This window comes from Tiliqua scincoides, chromosome 1, assembly GCF_035046505.1.
Source record: "Tiliqua scincoides isolate rTilSci1 chromosome 1, rTilSci1.hap2, whole genome shotgun sequence".
In the NCBI taxonomy this organism is placed as follows: Eukaryota; Metazoa; Chordata; class Lepidosauria; order Squamata; family Scincidae; genus Tiliqua; species Tiliqua scincoides.
Window position 1 is genome coordinate 295,028,209 of NC_089821.1, and position 20,749 is coordinate 295,048,957.

General features: G+C 42.7%; 2 protein-coding genes across 2 annotated transcripts in view; one reads left to right on the plus strand and one right to left on the minus strand.

Moving 5' to 3' along the window:
• Nucleotides 1-3,929: 3,929 nt before the first annotated feature.
• GON7 (GON7 subunit of KEOPS complex) lies at nucleotides 3,930-6,560 on the minus strand. The gene is made up of 2 exons (XM_066612198.1): nucleotides 6,353-6,560; nucleotides 3,930-4,318 (listed from the first exon to the last, which is right to left on the minus strand). Exons 1-2 carry the CDS (start codon nucleotides 6,537-6,539, stop codon nucleotides 4,206-4,208), a joined length of 300 nt encoding a protein of 99 aa, XP_066468295.1. The 5' UTR covers nucleotides 6,540-6,560; the 3' UTR covers nucleotides 3,930-4,205.
• A 3,481-nt stretch (nucleotides 6,561-10,041) lies between these two features.
• Nucleotides 10,042-20,749, plus strand: part of UBR7 (ubiquitin protein ligase E3 component n-recognin 7) — a 29,754-nt gene continuing 19,046 nt past the window's right edge. Inside the window, exons 1-6 of the mRNA XM_066612199.1 lie at nucleotides 10,042-10,334; nucleotides 15,299-15,432; nucleotides 17,102-17,162; nucleotides 17,952-18,047; nucleotides 20,046-20,099; nucleotides 20,513-20,618. Coding sequence (XP_066468296.1) covers nucleotides 10,161-10,334; nucleotides 15,299-15,432; nucleotides 17,102-17,162; nucleotides 17,952-18,047; nucleotides 20,046-20,099; nucleotides 20,513-20,618 — 625 coding nt within the window. The 5' untranslated portion in view covers nucleotides 10,042-10,160. The remainder of the gene's footprint in view (nucleotides 10,335-15,298; nucleotides 15,433-17,101; nucleotides 17,163-17,951; nucleotides 18,048-20,045; nucleotides 20,100-20,512; nucleotides 20,619-20,749) is intronic.

Sequence of the window (20,749 nt, forward strand, 5' to 3'; positions counted from 1 at the left end):
TGTTTTCTCCTTCAGTAAGGCTGCATTCAGAAAAGGGTTCCATTTACACACGATGCAGAGAAAATGAGGCTTTTGTTACTTTTCTATTTTTCCAGAGTGATTCAGTGTAACTTGTTCAGGCCTGTTCTTATAATCTTTTTTGAACTTGAATATGGACACCCAACTACATAACATGTTCTGTGTATCAAGTATAAGAACTGCATGTGTATATTTTATTCCCATTTTTTAAAAACATGTGAGAGCAGAGAGACTTTGTTGCTGTTGCTTCTGTCTTAAACATAAAAATTTTTTTATATCAGATGTGTGCTCTAACCCTGCCCCCATCACCCAAAGCAGTGCACAGCAATTAAGGACAGTACAGTACAATTTTTTTAAAGTTGTATCTAAAAACAGCCATAACAGATTAAAATCAGCAGTCAGTGAACAGCAGTAATAAACTAGCCTCCAGCTGTCAACACCAGCTTTTTAAACTGAAGGTGGTCAGTGCTGGATTTTTTGAAAGAATGAGATAATTTAAGAATTCCTTTACAATATTTGCCCCAGATATTCAGACTTTAAGCTACACTGTTCAAGATACCGATATTCTTCTTAATTACATGGCATCAGATGTTGTTTGGTAACTGACATACTGTATTTTCAGTTAAGACAGTATCCCACAGCAGCATTCTTCTATGTCTCCATAGTAATGAATCAGAGTATACATTGCTATTCATTCTACATAGTGTCATATCCATTTTCAGTCTAGCAACAATAAGCCCATAAGAAGTGGCCCCTGAAGTCCACTTTAATTGCTAAACCAATGGTTCTCAAAAATTTTAGCACTGGGACCAACTTTTTAGAATGACAATCTGTCAGGGCCCCCAGAAACCATTAACCTAGAAGTGGTATCATGGCTGGAAGTGAGATCATCAAGCAGGAAAATTTTTAACACCCTCAAACAAAAAAATCAGATCAATTAACTAAATTAAAAGTTTATAGTAAGTATAGTGTGTGTATACACACACACACACCAGGCACTGTTTTCTTACTCGTTAATTTGCTCCACTCTCCAGTACAATTTAGTATAGTGAAAAATTAGTTCTATGGATTTTAATTTTATATGTAAAAATCAACACTTGTACTCTGTTGAAAAATGCAGCTGAGTATCTGGAAAACTTTGAAGCCCCAGAGTTGGTTCTTCACTGTTTTCCGCTTGCTTACGTAAGACTTTTTGACCTTGGGAAGCTTTCATAGTTGCAAGAAACTATCAAAAGAAAATGTCAACATGGCTGGTTTTTACTGCTTTACATGTGAAAGTTAAGAGTCACTATTAGAGTCTGAAGGTGTAAGTCACTTTTCTCTAGGATGTAAATGAAGACATATAGTACTATATTATGGGGTTGGGGCATAACATTTTTGTTTCTACATGTATAGATCATACCAATACTGTTTATAACATTCTATGATCATTACTGCATATGGTTATTGCTTCAGTCAAATGGAAAAATTAAGTCTGCTTTAATTGTGCTTGCACAAATCTTGTTCATTTCAAGTCCAATTGAGATGAGAAGTCTCCCATATGCAGCACTAGTGAAAAGCTCTTACCTGTGCTAATGCTCTACCCATACAAGTGCTGACATGCCAGCAACTTACCTGTTGGAAATATGTGCTGTGCCAGATGAATTCTTATTATGAATATCTCACAGATCGGAATACTTGTTTTAGCAGCCCTCAGATACTTGGGGAAGGTACTATTTTTGCATCATATCTGAACAAGCCAAGCAGATGTATACTGAACTGATGGGACCACTGGTGCTTGGTTCTTTTACTTGTGTTGTGGATTACATAGTAGCCAATCTGCACTACAGCTATACTTGCTGTACAGCTGTACTTGCTGTGCAGTTACACTTGCTTCTCACAAGAGTTTCAGTGTTAAAGATTGCTCAGATTTCTTGAGTTACATCATCAGTCATTATGTTCTTGACTACAGGCCAGAACCAAATTAGTCAGCCAACCCTATTGATTGTTATAGCAATTAAAACACATCTACAGGCTGTCTCAAAAAAAAAAGTACACATTTTAAGTACACATTTATACATACTTCATAGTAGTAAGCCTTTAATACTCAAACATCTAAGGCAAGGAACTGAAGAGATGTGTGGAACCATCCCAGGGTAAGTGTTGGTGGATGGCTGAAGCTCCCTTAGTCAATGGTGTATAGTTGCCAATGGGAGACATTTTGAGCACCTGGTTCAAAAACCTCCTAATTTTAGAAATGGGCTACATCAGAATGTTGGATACAAGGGAGGGTACCAGGATGCAGGTCTCTTGTCTTGTGTGCTCCCTGGGGCATTTGGTCGGCCACTGAGATACAGGAAGCTGGACTAGATGGGCCTATGGCCTGATCCAGCTGTGCTGTTCTTATGGTCTAACTGGGTCAAGCAAGAGCTTCTGCGTACATAATGTGCAGTGCATGTGTGAATTATAGTATTGTACTACAAGTGGTCCTCAGTATTTGCATGTTCAGTACGCAGATTTTAATATCCTTGAGTTCTGAACTGGTGGGGTGGGCACCTGTAGCCATCTGAACCCAACCAGAGCACAGCTCCAGTTGGGTCTGAAGGTCAGGGAGGCCATGCACAACCTCCCCAACACTCAGAAGGTCTTCTAAGGCCTCTTAAGAGCAGAAAACCTGTGGTTTTTGGCTAAAAAGCAGAAGTTGTGCTTTTTGGCTCTTGGGAGCCTTTGTAAGGCTGGAGTTAACACAGCTCCGGTCAGGTTCGGATGGCTTCAGGCTCCTGAAATCTGCAGATTTGAATAGCCAGAGATTTTTCAATCCACAGGAGTTCTGGAAATGGAAGTCCTGCAGATACTGAGGGCTGCCCTGTATCTGTGTGAATTATAGCATAATAAATTTGACATGATAAAGTATATGTACATTTTCTTGAGATGCCCTGTATTTGTAACTAAACAGAGCTTTTATATAATCAAGGAACACAAGTCAAAGTAGTTATGTAGCCCCCTTACCTTTTGCATTACAGAACTGCCTCCCTAGGAAAACTATATTAATGTAAGGACACTACAGTTTAGCTCAGATATAATGTCAAATCGCTAACGATAGTTTGTAAAGGTCTGCAAAACCAGAGTCAGAAACCATGGCTTTTGTCAACTGCAATTTGGTATGTTGCCTGAAATAACAAAATTACCATTATTGCTCCTGAGAATACTGCACCATGGAAAAGGAAGCAATCATATGAAGCTTATGAGTAGACAGAAGATAGAAAACAAACCATGATCTCCTTCTTGCACACTTAGAAATTCCAAGTGTGGAGTTAGGCTTAATTATTCTGAATTGAATAGAGAAACAATGAGAAACATGATTTTGTCTTCCTCCTAGAATTCCAGTAAGAACAAAGTGTCAAGATTATGTATGTCTGTAGATTTTTATGGCCAGTAGTAATCCAACAATTTAACATAATCTGCTGGGAAGACCATAGTTGTGTCAAAGGATTAAACTCCATGCAGTTAAGGCCCATTTCATTCTGTAACTTCTTCAGAATTCCATCAGGGAACAAGCCTGGATATGATTCATTTACAGTGCGATCCTATGCATGTTTACTCAGAAGGAATTGCCACTCTGTTCCATGAAGCTTATTCCCTAATAAGTGTGTTCAGATTTTCAGGCTGTTTGCTATGGGATTCTTTTCTAATCTCCAGTTTTGTCCCCATACTATAGCCATACTATTTCACATTTGTTATTCTCTCCTGGTTTTTTTTTTTTTTTAAGACACCTTGTAGTGCTGGGAAAATTACAAAGAAAAATATGTGAAGTGGGGACAGTTGAATTTATGTTATGTTTAATTATTTTTAAACCATTGCTTCCAGTCATTAGTGTCAAGTCAAAGGCACTTGAGATACTCAATACAAAGAAAAAACCCAATGCAAAAAAATGTACTTAAGAATATATGTTTTTATTCTGAATGTTGATATAAACAGCAAAATATTTTAAAACAGCACATCCTTCTCTCCTACCCATGACATTTTATTTGGTGGTATGCACATTTCAAATTATCACCTGTACATCACATAATTTAAAAACAAACAACACATTTTTCTTTTGTAGCTCGCAATAGAAAACAATGAAAAGGCCTGTATATTTCTAGTTATCAAAACAGTGCAACATTTTTATTGGCAAAAACCTCTAATGGGATAAAATTCAAATTAGTTTAAAAGTTCCTATTAGAGATGTGCTTTTTTCGTTTTAATGGTGGTCCAACAGGACATGCTTGGGCATTAATGTGATTTTCTTCCTCATCTTCATCCTGATCATCTTCATCACCTTTCAATAAATAGATAATTATATTAAGTTAATAAAAGTATCCCGCTTTCATGAATGGTGACCCCAAAGCTCCTATTCTACTTGGTGAATCTACTGACCATTTCCATTCTTTATTTTAAAACTTTATATCCCACCTTTATAAACAAATGTCAAAGCTGCTAACAATTATAAAATATAACAACAATTTACAATTAAGTTTCTATTTCAGTATAGTTATTAACCTTTAGCCGGTTTGCATAGCATGGTGTCTAACATGTGAGAAAAAGTTTCTGTCCGACATTGCACCTGTGGGCTGGGTAGAAATGGATTTTTAAGCAGGAAGTGGCAATGGCCGCTGCTTAGACCTGGTTTATATATGCAGCTGAATGAGATAGGAATATATGTTAGAATCTACTGTACAGCACTACTTCTGACTGCAAGAGGGGAATCATGTTTTTGAGAACTTTGCTGCATAAAAACTCCCTGTAAACAAAACTCAAACTTAGAAACTAAGGTTTGTCAACATTGTCATGGAAAGCAAAATTCTTCCTTCAGGCTTTAAGACCACATTCCTCAAGTTTAACTCTTCCTAATATTTTGCCGATAACTGAAGGGCATTGTCAAAAATAACACCTAAAATGCTGAAACCACCAGAAGCAGAATGTAGAGGCTCCACTAAAATACCAATTGGAAGACCAAAACACACACTTTCCCACAAATTTTCTCAGTATTCAGATGCGAGTGGACTTTTGTAGAAGCTGAAATTTAACTTGAATTACCCAGGCCTAGGGTCTTAGTGAGCTTTTGGCTAGGAAAATGTGTTCACCACATTTTGGCGTTCAAGATATTTTATATAAATTAAAATAGATTACTTTTCCAGTTAGAAATAATAATGTGGCTGCATTGTATAGTGTCTGCAGACACTGTATCACCTATATCGGTGGTCACCTAATTCATGACCACTGTCCAGCCAGTCCTAGATTGGACCGCAGCTTACCATTTTGCCTCTGTGTAACTCAAATTCCAAGTAGATCTGGGACACTCTGGGCAGTTGTGCCTGTTACCCAGGGCCCCAGAAGGTTGCATAACAGGATGTTTGGGCAGTCATGACTGCCCAGAGCGTCCGGTGCCCAGATCTACTTGGAATACAACCCATGTGGTGGCAGAACAATAAGCTCCACTGAGTGGAAGGCTTTCCCCAAACCCAGGATCTGCCCTCCCCCCAAGCCAGGGTTTGGAAAAGCCTGACCTATATCACCCACCTAGTATATTTTTAAAGAAGTTATAATTAATAATTATATTTTTATATAACTATAATTACATATAAATTATACAACTTACAATTCTAATTTATTAAAATATGCCCTTGGAATAAAAACACCAAGACACCACAATTTGCTATTTTAGGCTGCAGTCCTAGCCACACTTAACTGGGAGTAAGCCCCATTGACTCTAATGGGGCTTACTTCTGAGCAGGCAGGCATAGCACTGGGCTCTGAGACTGCAACCCTGTGCACACTTTTGCCTTGGAGTAAGCCCCATTGGCTATTTTGAGTAGATAGGCATAGGCTTGGGCTCTGAGGTTGCTGTCCTGTCTACACCTGCCTGGGAGTAAGCTCCATTGGCTATAATGGGACTTACTTCTGAGTAGACAGGCATAGACTAGCTCTGAGGAAGCAATCCTGTCTACACTTAACTGGGAGCACGCCCCACTGGCTCTAACGGGACTTACTTCTGAGCAGACAGGCATAGACTTGGGCTCTGAGGCTACAACCCTGTCCACACTTGCCTGGGAGTGAGCCCCATGGACTCTGATGGAACTTACGTCCGACGGACATGGAGCCCCTATGGACAGGGGCAGTCTACCTGCGAATATCAGGCCCTGGTGCTGAACCTCGGGGGAAGACCGTGGCCTGCGTGCTTCGCCCGTGAGCCACCCACCAACCCTGCTGGGAGGGAGGGGGGGGAGGAGGAGGAGGCGGCGGCGGCTCCTGGCTACGCCCCAGCCCCGCGGCTTCCCCTCGGCCTCCTGCCTGCGGAGCAGCTCGCCCTCACCTCCAGCCCCGGCCCGGTCCCCGGCGCCGCTCTCCTGCTGCACCAGCGGGCCGAGCAACGCAGCCACCTGCTCCCGCAGCTGGGCCAGGCCGCTCAGCAAACCCCGCAGCTCCCCCTCGGGCTCGCAGCAGACCCTCAGCGGCCGCTTCTGCCCGTCGCGGCCTGTCAGCTCTGCTCGCAGCTCCATCACTACATTCGCGCAAGAACCGGGCGGCCAATCAGAAGACGACTTCGCCACGCAGCCAATCAGACGGCGGCTCGGACAGGCGGCCAATCAGACGGCGGCTCAGCAGCACCTGAACCCGGAAGAGCAGGCGGCAGGAAGCTCTTGGAAGCCCCGCCCACAGAGGTCCCCTCTGGCCAGACCACAGAGCAAGGAAATACATAGAGCGCCACAGGGTGTCTCCGATTTTATGTAAACTTTTTGTTCTATGCGTTCTTTTTCTGCTGCTGAACTAAGAGCTGCCTATAAATCAATGGAGACTTTGTGGAAGTCTCCACAAAGGAAGGAAACCAGGAAAAGAGTTCCTGCTTTTGCCTGAGGCAGCTCTTGTTTTCGGGGGGGGGGGGGGAACACTTGCAGGTGTCCTGCATGTAAATGGAAGTCTTGCCCTAATGAGGAGAATAAAAAGGAACATAAACTGTGGCAAAAAAAATGTAAGGTGATATGGGAGGCCAAGAGAGACTATGAGGAACGCATGGCCAGCAACATTAAGGGGAACAATAAAAGCTTCTTCAAATATGTTAGAAGCAGGAAACCCGCCAGAGAAGCGGTTGGCCCTCTGGATGGTGAGGGAGGGAAAGGGGAGATAAAAGGAGACTTAGAGATGGCAGAGAAATTAAATGAGTTCTTTGCATCTGTCTTCACGGCAGAAGACCTCGGGCAGATACCGCTGCCCGAACGGCCCCTCCTAACCGAGGAGTTAAGTCAGATAGAGGTTAAAAGAGAAGATGTTTCAGACCTCATTGATAAATTAAAGATCAATAAGTCACCGGGCCCTGATGGCATCCAACCAAGGGTTATTAAGGAATTGAAGAATGAAGTTGCAGATCTCTTGACTAAGGTATGCAACTTGTCCCTCAAAACGGCCATGGTGCCAGAAGATTGGAGGATAGCAAATGTCACGCCTATTTTTAAAAAGGGAAAGAGGGGGGACCCGGGAAACTATAGGCCGGTCAGCCTAACATCCATACCGGGTAAGATGGTGGAATGCCTCATCAAAGATAGGATCTCAAAACACATAGACGAACAGGCCTTGCTGAGGGAGAGTCAGCATGGCTTCTGTAAGGGTAAGTCTTGCCTCACAAACCTTATCGAATTCTTTGAAAAGGTCAACAGGCATGTGGATGCAGGAGAACCCGTGGACATTATATATCTGGACTTTCAGAAGGCGTTTGACACGGTCCCTCACCAAAGGCTACTGAAATAACTCCACAGTCAGGGAATTAGAGGACAGGTCCTCTCGTGGATTGAGAACTGGTTGGAGGCCAGGAAGCAGAGAGTAGGTGTCAATGGGCAATTTTCACAAGGGAGAGAGGTGAAAAGCGGTGTGCCCCAAGGATCTGTCCTGGGACCGGTGCTTTTCAACCTCTTCATAAATGACCTGGAGACAGGGTTGAGCAGTGAAGTGGCTAAGTTTGCAGACGACACCAAACTTTTCCGAGTGGTGAAGACCAGAAGTGATTGTGAGGAGCTCCAGAAGGATCTCTCCAGACTGGCAGAATGGGCAGCAAAATGGCAGATGCGCTTCAACGTCAGTAAGTGTAAAGTCATGCACATTGGGGCAAAAAATCAAAACTTTAGATATAGGCTGATGGGTTCTGAGCTGTCTGTGACAGATCAGGAGAGAGATCTTGGGGTGGTGCTGGACAGGTCGATGAAAGTGTCGACCCAATGTGCGGCGGCAGTGAAGAAGGCCAATTCTATGCTTGGGATCATTAGGAAGGGTATTGAGAACAAAACGGCTAGTATTATAATGCCGTTGTACAAATCTATGGTAAGGCCACACCTGGAGTACTGTGTCCAGTTCTGGTCGCCACATCTCAAAAAAGACATAGTGGAAATGGAAAAGGTGCAAAAGAGAGCGACTAAGATGATTACAGGGCTGGGGCACCTTCCTTATGAGGAAAGGCTACGGCGTTTGGGCCTCTTCAGCCTAGAAAAGAGACGCTTGAGGGGGGACATGATTGAGACATACAAAATTATGCAGGAGAAGGATAAAGTGGATAGTGAGATGCTCTTTACACTCTCACATAACAGCAGAACCAAGGGACATCCACTAAAATTGAGTGTTGGGAGAGTTAGAACAGACAAAAGAAAATATTTCTTTACTCAGCGTGTGGTTGGTCTGTGGAACTCCTTGCCACAGGATGTGGTGATGGCAACTGGCCTGGATGCCTTTAAAAGGGGATTGGACGGGTTTCTGGAGGAAAAATCCATTATGGGGTACAAGCCATGATGTGTATGCGCAACCTCCTGATTTTAGAAATGGGTTAAGTCAGAATGCCAGATGTAGGGGAGGGCACCAGGATGAGGTCTCTTGTTATCTGGTGTGCTCCCTGGGGCATTTGGTGGGCCGCTGTGAGATACAGGAAGCTGGACTAGATGGGTCTATGGCCTGATCCAGTGGGGCTGTTCTTATGCGTGGAAATCAGTGGACCACTGGAATTTGGGGGGGGGGCGCTGAGAGGGTGACTCAGGGCCCAACCCTATCCAACTTTCCAGCACTGGTGCAGCTGCAATGCAGCCTCAAGGTGAACAAATGATCCCACACCTTGGGGAGGCACCAGTGACTGCCTCCCCACCACAAGATGTAGCACATGCCCCACTGGCACGGCTGCACCGGCAAGGGAAAACTGGATAGGACTGGGCCCTCAGGGCGCAATCCTAACCCCTTATGTCAGTGCTTTCCAGTACAGGCATAGCGGTGCCAATGGGACGTGTGCTGCATCCTGCAGTTGGGTGTCACTCACGGAGGCCTCCTCAAAGTTAGGGAATGTTTGTTCCCTTACCTCGGAGCTTCATTGCCCTTATGTCAGTGCTGGAAAGCACGGCTCAGTTTTGCTCCCCCCGCTGGGAATGGCTCCGAGAGAGGGGGCGCTTGCCTGCCGCGATGAGCCTCCCTGCCAGACTAGTGCTACGCCCCCCTCCAGCTACGCCACCGCCACTGTGAGATACAAAGGCTGGACCAGATGGGCCTTTGGCCTGACCCAGCAGGGCTCTTCTTATGAGACTTGGGGCTGGAACTTCCTACCAGCCTGAGCTACGCTTCAGATGTACAACATCCGCAAGGGACTACCTTGCAAGACTGTTGTGCCTTTTTCTACTATTAGGCCAAAATCCTACATTTCTCCCATTGATGGTGTCTCCAACGACACTTGGAAGTTCCACAACGGCCAATGAAATGCGTTACTCTAGCCTTTTTCCTATCTCTATGCGTGCCCTGCCTGGCTCCGCCCACGCGCCAAGACCTCAGCCAACCCCTCTCTCCCTATCCGTGAAATGTTTTGATCACGCTGCGCCACGTGCGGTCTCCGACGGCCCATTGTCTGCTCTTAGCCACGCCCCCGCCCGCTCCGCCTTGTGATTGGCTCGGGCAGCGCACGTGCTCCTCGTTGCTGTCACGTGCCCCTGTGTCCTTTTGTTCTTCACGTCGCATCCCGCTCCTACTCTGTAGCCGTTGGAGGAGTGCGGGGCTAGACCGCGCTTCCCCTTCCGGCGCGCGCGCTTGTGTGAGGCGCCCCCTCGCGGCCGTGCGGCGTTTTCCCGCCTTTTCTTCCTCCTGGCGGCAGCGACGCCTGAGGGAGGATGGCGCAGGGGGCGGCTGAGTCCGACGCGGGCCTGGACGGAGGCGGCGAGGAGCGGGGCGCGGAGGAGCCCGTGGTGTCGCTGGCCGAGGTGCTGGCCGAGAACGAGGAGCTGGAGAAGGAGGCGCGCGCCGTGCTGGGCGGCAGCGACCACGAGCGCTGTAGTTACTCGCAGGTGAGGGCGGAGGAGGGGGCTGGGGGGCGTGGCCTCGGCCGGGCAGCTGCCCCCACCTACCCCCACAGGGCAGGGCGAGCGCTGGCCTCACGTGGTCTCAGCACTGCAGGTTGAGTGTCCCTCGGCCCAGGTGCTCCACTTGTGGCTCTCCAGGTGCTCTCTGCTGGGTGTGGGTGGAAGCACAATGCGCATTTATCAGTCTGTAGATTGCGTGTATGTGTATATATACAGTGTCTATCCACATGTATATAAACTGTGTGTGTCTGAGTGTATGTGTAAAATGTGTGTGTCCACCAGTGGTTATCAAACTTCCAGCACTAGGACCCACTTTTTAGAATCTATCGGGACCCACCAGAAGTGATGTCATGACTGGAAGTGACATCACCAAGCAGGAACATTTTTGTCAATTCTAGGTGGAAATCCTACCCACACTTACCCAGGAGGAAGTCCCATTGACCATCATTGTTAAAAGCATCTGCATAGTAGCTGATTATCAGCCTGAAGAAAACACAGGTCATGGTTCAGGACGTGGACTCACCTCCCGACATTAAAATCTCTGCACATGAACTGGAGGTTGTCCATGACTTTGTGTACCTTGGCTCAACGATTTCTAACACTCTTTCTCTTGATACCGAGCTAAGCAAGCGCATCGGTAAAGCAGCTACCAAGTTTTCCAGACTCACAAAGAGAGTCTGGTCCGACAAGAAGCTGACAGAACATACCAAGTTCCAGGTCTACAGAGCTTGCGTCCTGAGTACACTTCTGTACTGCAGCGAGTCATGGACTCTTCGCTCACAACAGGAGAGGAAACTGAGCGCTTTCCACATGCGCTGCCTCTGACGCATCCTCAGCATTACCTGGCAGGACAAAGTTCCAAACAACACAGTCCTGGAACGAGCTGGAATCCCTAGCATGTATGCACTGCTGAAAAAAGAGATGCCTGTGTTGGCTCGGTCATGTCGTGAGAATGAATGATGGCCGGATCCCAAAGGATCTCCTCTATGGAGAACTCGTGCAAGGAAAGCGCTCTATAGGTTGACCATAGCTGCGATACAAGGACATCTGCAAGAGGGATCTGAAGGCCTTAGGAGTGGACCTCAACTGGTGGGAAACCCTGGCCTCTGAGCGGCCCGCTTGGAGGCAGGCTGTGCAGCATGGCCTTTCCCAGTTTGAAGAGACACTTGGCCAACAGACTGAGACAAAGAGGCAAAGAAGGAAGGCCCATAGCCAGGGAGACAGACTAGGGACAGACTGCACTTGCTCCCAGTGTGGAAGGGATTGTCACTCCCGAATTGGCCTTTTCAGCCACACTAGACGCTGTTCCAGAACCACCTTTCAGAGCGCGATACCATAGTTTTTCGAGACTGACGGTTGCCAACTATCTATCAGTAGCCTGTTCAAAGTGCAGGTCTGTAACATTTCCCCAAATGCAGTCACAAACCTTGGTAGCATCAAGTTTAATATATTAAAAATTAAATTTTGAAATGAATGGGGAGCCACCTGAATTTGGCTTGCGACCCACCTAGTGGGTCCCGACCCTCAGTTTGAGAAACACTGCTGTTAGTTCTATCTATCTAATCTATCTATCTATCAAATGTATATGTGTGTGTGTGAATACAATATGTACGCATGCGTATGTAGAATGTGTGTGTACGCATCTATCTCTAAAATATGCATTTATATAATATCCTTCTTCTTTAGTGTTTGTCCTGTGTGGTTGTGGGATACAATATCTTATCTATCCATGAATACGTAAGATATGCCTGTGTGCACGTATACAATATTTGTTTATGAAATGTGTGTGTATACAATTATGTATTCATATGCACACACAAGCATATGTATACACATGCACACAGGTGTGCGCCACTTAACAACCTTCCACTTAACAACCGACTACATATACAACAGTGATCAAAGCACAAACAAAGAGTCTCTTAATGAGGCAGTTTGGTCTCCCATAGCCTGCAGCAGAGTGTTTGTTTACCCAAAAAAGAGGCTCTTAATGCAAAGAAGAAGCAATCAGTCTCCAGTAATTTGTGCAGCCAGCTAGTGGCTGACAAGGAGTGTCTGTTGACATAACAGAAGCGCTAGATTGGACTGAATGTTCACTGAACAACCTAATTGTGTAATAATGGGGATCAGCGAATGTATCACCATTGTTAAGTGGCACACACCTGAGTGTGTTTATATATAATGTGTGTGTGACTTGACTGCTTCCCTGGATTAATTTGTTCTTCCAGTGGCTCAACAGTATGTGTTAGGTCTTGATCTGTTTTGGTTTATGTTTCACTGTGTAATGTTAAAATTAATGTGTTAGCGCTTTGTTTGATATTTTGCTTTATACCTTATTATGGTGCTTTGTAAGCTGGCTTGGGCATTTGCTTTGGCGTGGGAAAGACAGGATGTAAATTTCTTAACTGAATTAAATAGTTGTGGGACCCCTGGACACCTGTAGCCCGGCAGTGGGACCAGGAATGTGACACAGCAAACAGCAGTATGAGGCTCAGCGGGCAGAGCTCCAGGGTGTGTTTTTCCACCCTCAGAAAAGCCCTCCCATCCACCCTGAGCCACTTACTGGTGTTTGTGGTGTCACATCTGGCCTCCCAGAAGTAAGTGGTGATGATGTCATTGCCAGTTACTTCCAGTTGTACTTTGAATAAGTGGACCATGCATAGTGATACAGTGGAGGTCAAACATTGAGAAACACTTATTGCTTGGGACAGGAAGGTGTCTGGATTTTGCCTGGATTTTGGAATAATTATGTAAATGTAATGAGAAATGCTTCCTGTCTGTGACATTTTGCAGTCATGTCGGTACAGGTACACACCACAGAGCAGAGAACAAAACTTACAGCCTGTATCTGCATTATATGTGGGAATGAGCACAAGACCTTCTAGTGTTCACACTACAGAAAGTTAAAAAAATAAGTTTTGAACAAAATGATTTCAGAATAGTCCAGATTTTGGATGTCTGAATAAGGGATAATCTACCTCTATCTCCCGCCTTTCCACCCGTGACAGTGGTGTTACAATGACATTGACAAACAAACAAGGCAGAACTATAAAGCAGCAGGTCACTTGCATGAGCATAAACGTACATGCTCCCTACCTGCAACAGGGTGATGTGGGCATGAAGAGGCTCCCAGTTAAAGAAAATGCCCTTAGAAACAACACAGTTGGCTTCGTGCAGTTGCTGGTTTTTCCTAGTGGGAGTTTTTCAGGCAGAGAGGCTGCCTTCAAGAAGGCTGTAGCAGAGAGTTGGACTAGATGGTCTCCAAAGTTCCTATCAGTTCTTTGTGAGTCTTGGCTTGATCTTGTACAGTCATTGGAATTCATTGATCCCATTTGAGAAGCTCTTGGAATATACTGATTCTTTCCAAATGGGTGGTAAGTCCTATAGCCAGTCTCTCCTTCTTGTCAGTGTAGTAACTCAAAACTCTCTGAATACTACAGTAGGATATTCTGACCAGTGCTCGTCTTTTAGGATGTTCTCTGGTCCTTTGTGTACAGTTTCCATGTTTGGCACTATTTGTCACATCGGTATGCCCCATCGGTCTCTTTTGTAGTCCTGCAGAAGATGCTGTCTTCAGCTAACCTGAAACCTACAATGACAAGAACAAGAAGGAAGATTCATTCTCTCTCTCTCTCTCTGTGTGCGTGTGTGCGTGTGTTTAAAATAATGAATTTAATTCTAAGTAGTTGTTTATATGTGTGGTAGATCACAGAAATGTCATTTCAAGAAATGTCTTGAGGTGGAAATACCCCATGCCCATAATGCAGAATATTGATTCTCTATACTGTACTGGTTAAGGTGTGCCTAAGACAGTAAAAAAAAGAAAAAGAAAAAAAGTGTTCCCTAACTTACATCAACCAGGACCATATCACTCAGTCTTGCTCTTATGGTGAACTGGAGTGGATCAATCGTAACAATACATCTTTTACATAACTTAAGAATTTTCTCAATAGAAAAAAAATATTGGCAATATTTACAGCTACAGGGCTGTTTGCTTCTGTCTTGGCTAGAACAACCTAGTCCAGCTGCTTCAACCAGCAGGAAGATATGAATGGGAGGGTACACACAACTATAATGTCACTGGGCTAGCGGTCTAGCCAAAATGTGTTGGTAAGCTGGCCAAAATGTGTTGGTAGCTGGATGTGGTCTGCTGACCATAGTTTGGGGACCCTGATTGGAAAGATCAAAATGCACTTGCTGGTGATGTCTCCAGAATAAGGAAGTATTCTGTGAAATAGCAGGGAATGACAGTTGCTTCCTTTCTAGTTTCTCTAGTTCTTTAAGCTAAGACACCTCTGTTGTCCTGTTATTTTGTCTGTATCTTTTTTAGTCTAGAAACGTGGTATGTGGGAAATCAGAATTTTGGATTAATTGGAATACCAATTTATTTTTTATTTAATTGGGCATTTGTCTGCTGCCTTTCCATCTTGTATGAGACCATCAAGGTGGTTTACATTTAGCTGAAAACAGTTTCCTTTTCCTTCTGAGCCAGCTGGTGTTTCTCTAATTTATATCACATTGTACTGATCAGTCGCAACATAATATCCTCTCAGTATCTAGGCTCTTGTAAATGATGATTTCAGCTAGTAAAGGGTTTACTGCACATATCTTTAGCTTTTCATTGCTGTTTATTCAGGAGTAAAAGTGGTAGTGAATACATAGCTTTATGATTTGCTGCTTAGGTATGTTTGCTGTCCCCTTGCAAAAACTGTTTGCAAAAATGCAAATTGTCTTGTGTTACCTGAATGGGACATAACAGATGAGTGTCTGAGCATTAGGATATTGATACTTAAGAATGCAGGAGTGATGATGGAATTGCCTGTGTGAGCGGACACTAGATCTGGTGTTTGTAACTCAAATAACTGCTTTTTATTATTTACTACAACAGTGAATTTCCTACATTACATATTTTCAGCATCTCAATTTTCACTTTGCTGCTGTTTTTCTAGGGTGCTGTAAAGAGGCAAGCCTTATATGCCTGCAGTACATGTACACCACCAGGAGAAGAACCAGCAGGGATCTGTTTAGCATGCAGTTATGAATGTCACGGCAGCCACAAGTTATTTGAACTTTATACAAAAAGGTAACATTAATTTAGTTTAATTAAAATAGTTGTTATTCTTGTACTACTTTTTGGGGTTGGTTTGTTTGCCATTAAATTGGTTAAGCGAATAATTGGTTGCTATTTATTTATTTTTAATACAAGAAAATGTTTAATGAATGCTCTTGAAATTCAGACTAGTAACTGAGATGTTTCTGATAAGATGGTAGCAGAATATACAAAATTACTTATCACATATGTGAGTTTATAAAGAGAAGCCTTTGTTGATGGTATCCCAAGCTACAGTCTGATAATACCATTTTTAGAACCAACCAAAATGGCAAAGTTTTGAGTGGCAAGCTTTTGAGTCCTGTGGAATTCTTCATTGGTCTCCGTGTTAAGTAAAAGCGAAAAGGTACAGTTTTTTGTAATGGACTGATATTGCTACTTAACATTTTCTAGGTACTAAGATGAGATAAAGGTACTTGGAAGTAGAGAAGAGCATGAAATTTGTCTTGTTCCAGGCAAATTTCTCAGTTGATGTTCTACAGCCATATTTATGGTTTGTGAACCTGTAGTAAGACGTAGTCAAAAAAGCAGTACTTTGAGTTGTAAGCTGAAAACATAGACCTTCAGTCCTGACGGTTTTGCTGTAACTATGCTTATACATCATGTCAGCTATGTTTGTCTTTGTTATAAAAACATTTTAGGGGGATTGGGTAGAATTTGGATGAGCAGAAATTGGGTATAAATTCTGTTACATATTTCCTTAAATTTGCAGATTCAGTATTTGTGGATCCAGCCCCCCCCCATTGCAATAACTTGGGTTTTTTTAGCACACAAACATGTCTAACTCTCTCCCCATTTCATGGAGTTCAAATACAAGAACACAGAGTTTGGACCACAATCTGCAAGGAAAGGGGTTTTTCCTCAGAACACAGAGCCAGAGCTGATGGAGGACTCATTAGGAACTATCCTGCTTCCTGTTAATATTCTGTTAGTTTCCCTCTAACATGCAAGCTGCTTGCCTGCATCTCATGTACTTCAGTTCAGCTAGAACAGCGTTGAGAAATGCTACTTCCCTGATGCACCAGTTGTTGCCATGCAGTCGTCGGAGTTACCACCAAAAGTAACTTGCAATGATGTCATCACCAGTTACTTCCAGGTTCAAAAACTGTGACGGGAGTTTCCAAGATCAGTAAGAGACTCAGGGCATGCACACAGGTTTTTTCTCATGCTTGAAAACCACATACTAGAGCCCTGCCCGCTGGGCCGAGCCTCCTGCCACTGTTGGAAGCTCCTATCACAGTCTCATTGCCAGACAGTGGGTGCTGCGCATACCACCTAACACCGCCCGGCGTACCACCAGTGGTATATGTATTATTGATTGAGAACTCCTGAGCTAAAATGTTCCTTTGTTAAACAAGATACACCCGTGCTTCAATTGCTGCTAAAGAAGAACCAAAGTAATGGACACAGGGGCTGCTATTTATATAGGGTTTCCCTTTATCCCTATATTTCTGTATCCATGGGGGGTTTCTGTGTCCATGGGGGGGGGTGGGAAACAGAACCCCTGTGGATATAGGAAGGGTGCCTGGACTTGTGAAGGTATTTCTGTCCAAATATGAATACATTTGTGGTCTGTTTGAGATGTTGCACAAGCTAACAAGACTTAAAAAAACCCTCAAAATACTGGCTTATTTTCTTTCAGAAACTTCCGCTGTGATTGTGGAAACAGCAAATTCAAAAATTTGCAGTGCAAGCTATTTTCAGTAAGTACAGAAGTATATTGCTTTTAAAGAGAAGCAGTAGTTAGTATTGCCTGTGCAGCATGAGAGCTTGTTCTTGTAATTTCTGTTCTTCTGTGCGTATACAAGCATTTTAGAAGCAGGATTGAAACAAATTTGTTGAAACTTGAGGAGGTATTTATATGCATTACTCTAATAATTTTAGATGTGACCAATAACTAATGGTCCTAGGTGGGTTTGCATGTACCTGTGCACATCAAAGACATTTCCTGTTGGTTCTGTAATACTTTATAGATATTGAAACCCATTCACATATATTTATCTCTGAATGGTTGTGTTTGATGGACGTGAGTCAGCACACAGAATTGTCTTGCTGAATTTGAGTGTTGTCTGTAAGCATAGTATTAACATGCCTTTGGTTCACCTGCTACATTCAAGATATTTGAAGGAACACAAGTGCAGTATGTTTCTTAACTTGAGTGGATAGGAGATGATGTATAATCAAGTTTGCTTGGTCAGTGATCTTGTCTAGTTCATATATGTTGCCATGCAGTGAAGCTGCCCCAGTGTAAAATCAATCCCTTATTTTCTTTCTGATAACCATTTCTGAAATTGGATATTTCAAATATCAAATTTTTTAGACCTGAAGCAAGATTCAAGAAGGCACTTGATATGCTTATAGTGTGGCAGAACATCATAACTGTGTTAAGCTTTTTTCTGGTATGGTTAAATTAGGAAAAGTAACTTGAGGGGCTGTTTACATAATTTTTTTTTGAAGTTTTATATTCAAGATGTGTTCCAATTTATTTCTAGGAAAAGACAAAAGTGAATCCAGCAAATAAGTATAACGACAATTTCTATGGATTATATTGTGTTTGTAAAAGACCTTATCCCGATCCAGAGGATGAGGTAAGGAACCGATGATTTAATTTAGTCTTGTAATTAAAATGCAGATGTTCCTTATTCAGGTACTGAATAATTACATTTCAGTAACTTCATTTTGTTATCCATAGTAAAATGAAAACTTAGAAACTTATTCTATAAATGGAGTTGGAGGAATGAAGATCATGTTGCTGTATACACTATATTGCTGATATTTTGCATGATATTTTAAAAATAGCAGACGTTTACAGAAACAGAGCATATTGTTTTTAATGTCTTACATATATGTGTGTGTGTGTGTGTTTTATGTTTTTAATACGTTTTTAATTGTGAGCTGCCTTGAGTGTCCTTCATTGGATAGAAAGGCAGGATATAAATTTCTAAAACAAATAAAATGTTTTCATGTATTATTTCTCATTCTCTTCACTAGCTTATTCACAGAATGCAAATTCGCTAATCCTATGTAAACTAGCACAAATTAGTGACAGGCTGTAGCACTGTTTCTTGAAAATATCAGTATTTATTATTTGTTTGTTTGTTCAATTTGTACACCAGCTTTCTCCCCAAAGAACACCCAACGCAGCTAACAACAATTATACATAATATACAAAAAGTGATAAAGTCCAGTTTAAAGCAGTATATAAAACAAATGAAAACAGACAACATAGAACAAGCAATAAAAACAGACAATAGAAGAAACGAGCAGATAGCAGTAAAAGATATCAGTAAAAAACATTAAATTCCTAAAAGCAGCCATTACACAGGACAACACACATTTTACTTCCTTAAATGTTACACCAATTTCCTGGGTATATTTGGGCTGCTGATTCCAAAAATGGCATCCGTTTTGCTCTATCACGTCTAGGTTTGGGGACACTGCATAGCCTCTTTGGTGAATGGTTCAAGCAGCTTTCTCATGAGGAAGCTGCTTGAACCATTCACTAAAGAGGCTATACTATATTTCCAAAACTAGAAGTCATAGGGCAAAACGGATGCCATTTTTGGAATCAGCACCCCAAATTCATATCAAACCACCGTAAAGTTTGGGAAAAACTTTTCTGACCCTCAATTTTGTAGGCATGTGTCTCAAAGTCTCAAAGACTTTCCTGTATAAAATTGTCTTCAGTATTGCAATTCAGACATTGGACTTTTAATGTTTACTATCTGTGCTTAAGACAATATATATGTTGAGGGACCTGCATGTTTGAAAGGGCATTTCTTCCTGCTCCCCTAGATTTTCCAGACCACATTAGTAAAGATCTTATATACTGTATTTATAAACTACTTTTCATACAGTGTTCAAAGTGGTATATGTTACAGACACTTAAAATACAGCTGTATGAAAAAAACAACCAGTACTGTTACAGTCAATATCAAAAGATCACAAACAAAGCAGATCACAAACAAAAATTAGCAGGTGAAGGCATTTTCAGAATGTAAGGTCAACTGCCCTTCTGACCGCAGCAGGAAAGATTTTGTGCATAACTCTTATGGGAGGGAATTCCACAGAATTGGGACTGTCACAGAGAAAACTAACCTACACTATGAGAATGGAATAATTAACAAATCCTAATTAGTAGTTTTAACTGCCAGGAGGTTAAGATAGGAGGAGATATTCTCTGAGATAATTGGGAGTCAAGATGTTAGAAGCCTTCCAGCCTAATCCTAATCAACTTTCTAATCTCAGTGCAACTCTGAGATAAGGGAGCAAATGTTTCCTTACCTTGAGGAGGCCTCCATGACTGCCCCCCCCCGCGCTATAGGATATAGTGCATGCTCCATTGGCACATCTGCATCAACTCTGGAACGTTGGTTAGGATTGGACTGTTAAGACCATAACCAAGTGTTTGAATTTGGCTCAGAGACAACTTGGCAGCAGATATTTTAAAATTGGCAGTATATGAGAATACTGACTTGAGTCTATCAATAAATAAGCATGGCACTTTGCAGTACCTTAATCTTCCACACTGTTTCAAAGGAGCCCACACAGATTATATATTTGGTAATATGTTGGTGTTCTTTTAGATTCCGGATGAAATGATCCAGTGCATAGTTTGTGAAGATTGGTTTCATGGAAGGGTGAGCACATCTAATAAAATCATTTCATTAAGTGGAAAAGGTTGGAAATACAGTAGTGATAAATGTAACTTGTCAGACTGGATTTTTGTAACTTGTACAGGGCTTGCAGTCCCAAGTGTACTTAATTCATATAGTCACATAGATCCCACAAGCCTTACTGTGGTATAACTCTAATTATAGCTTGATAGGAAAATCTCTGTTTTATCAAAGTAGGCAGTATTTGGATAACTCTAGGCATTGCAGCTTCTGCTTGGTAACTAAAATTAATGTTTGAGTTGCATGGGTAGCTTGCTGGCTCATCTTTTGAACAGCTGGTGCATGGGCTGGGGTGTGTAAATAAGAGGTAGGGAGGGAAGTTATAGGTAACCATATTTTAGCTAATGTGCCATCATTTTGTGTTCTGTTTATCTCAGCATCTTGGTGCAGTCCCTCCAGATAGTGGGGACTTCCATGAAATGGTGTGTCAAGCTTGCATGGATCGCTGCCCCTTCCTTTGGGCATATGCCTCGGAGTTAACAGGTGAGAAGAATAAAGACATCTCTTCTTTAATATGTCAGCTTTATCTTTCCATCAAAAAATGGTATTCAAGGTGGTTTGCAATAATATATAACAAAAAATAAAAGATAGATGCATTAGCCCACTAAAGATAC

Bases quoted from the DNA above. Each gene is read 5' to 3' on its own strand.
- GON7 (XM_066612198.1), bottom strand. From the start codon at position 6,539: ATGGAGCTGCGAGCAGAGCTGACAGGCCGCGACGGGCAGAAGCGGCCG. The intron at 4,319-6,352 runs GTGAGGGCGAGC...ATTTATTGAAAG, and splicing joins GGACCGGGCCGGGGCTGGAG to GTGATGAAGATGATCAGGAT.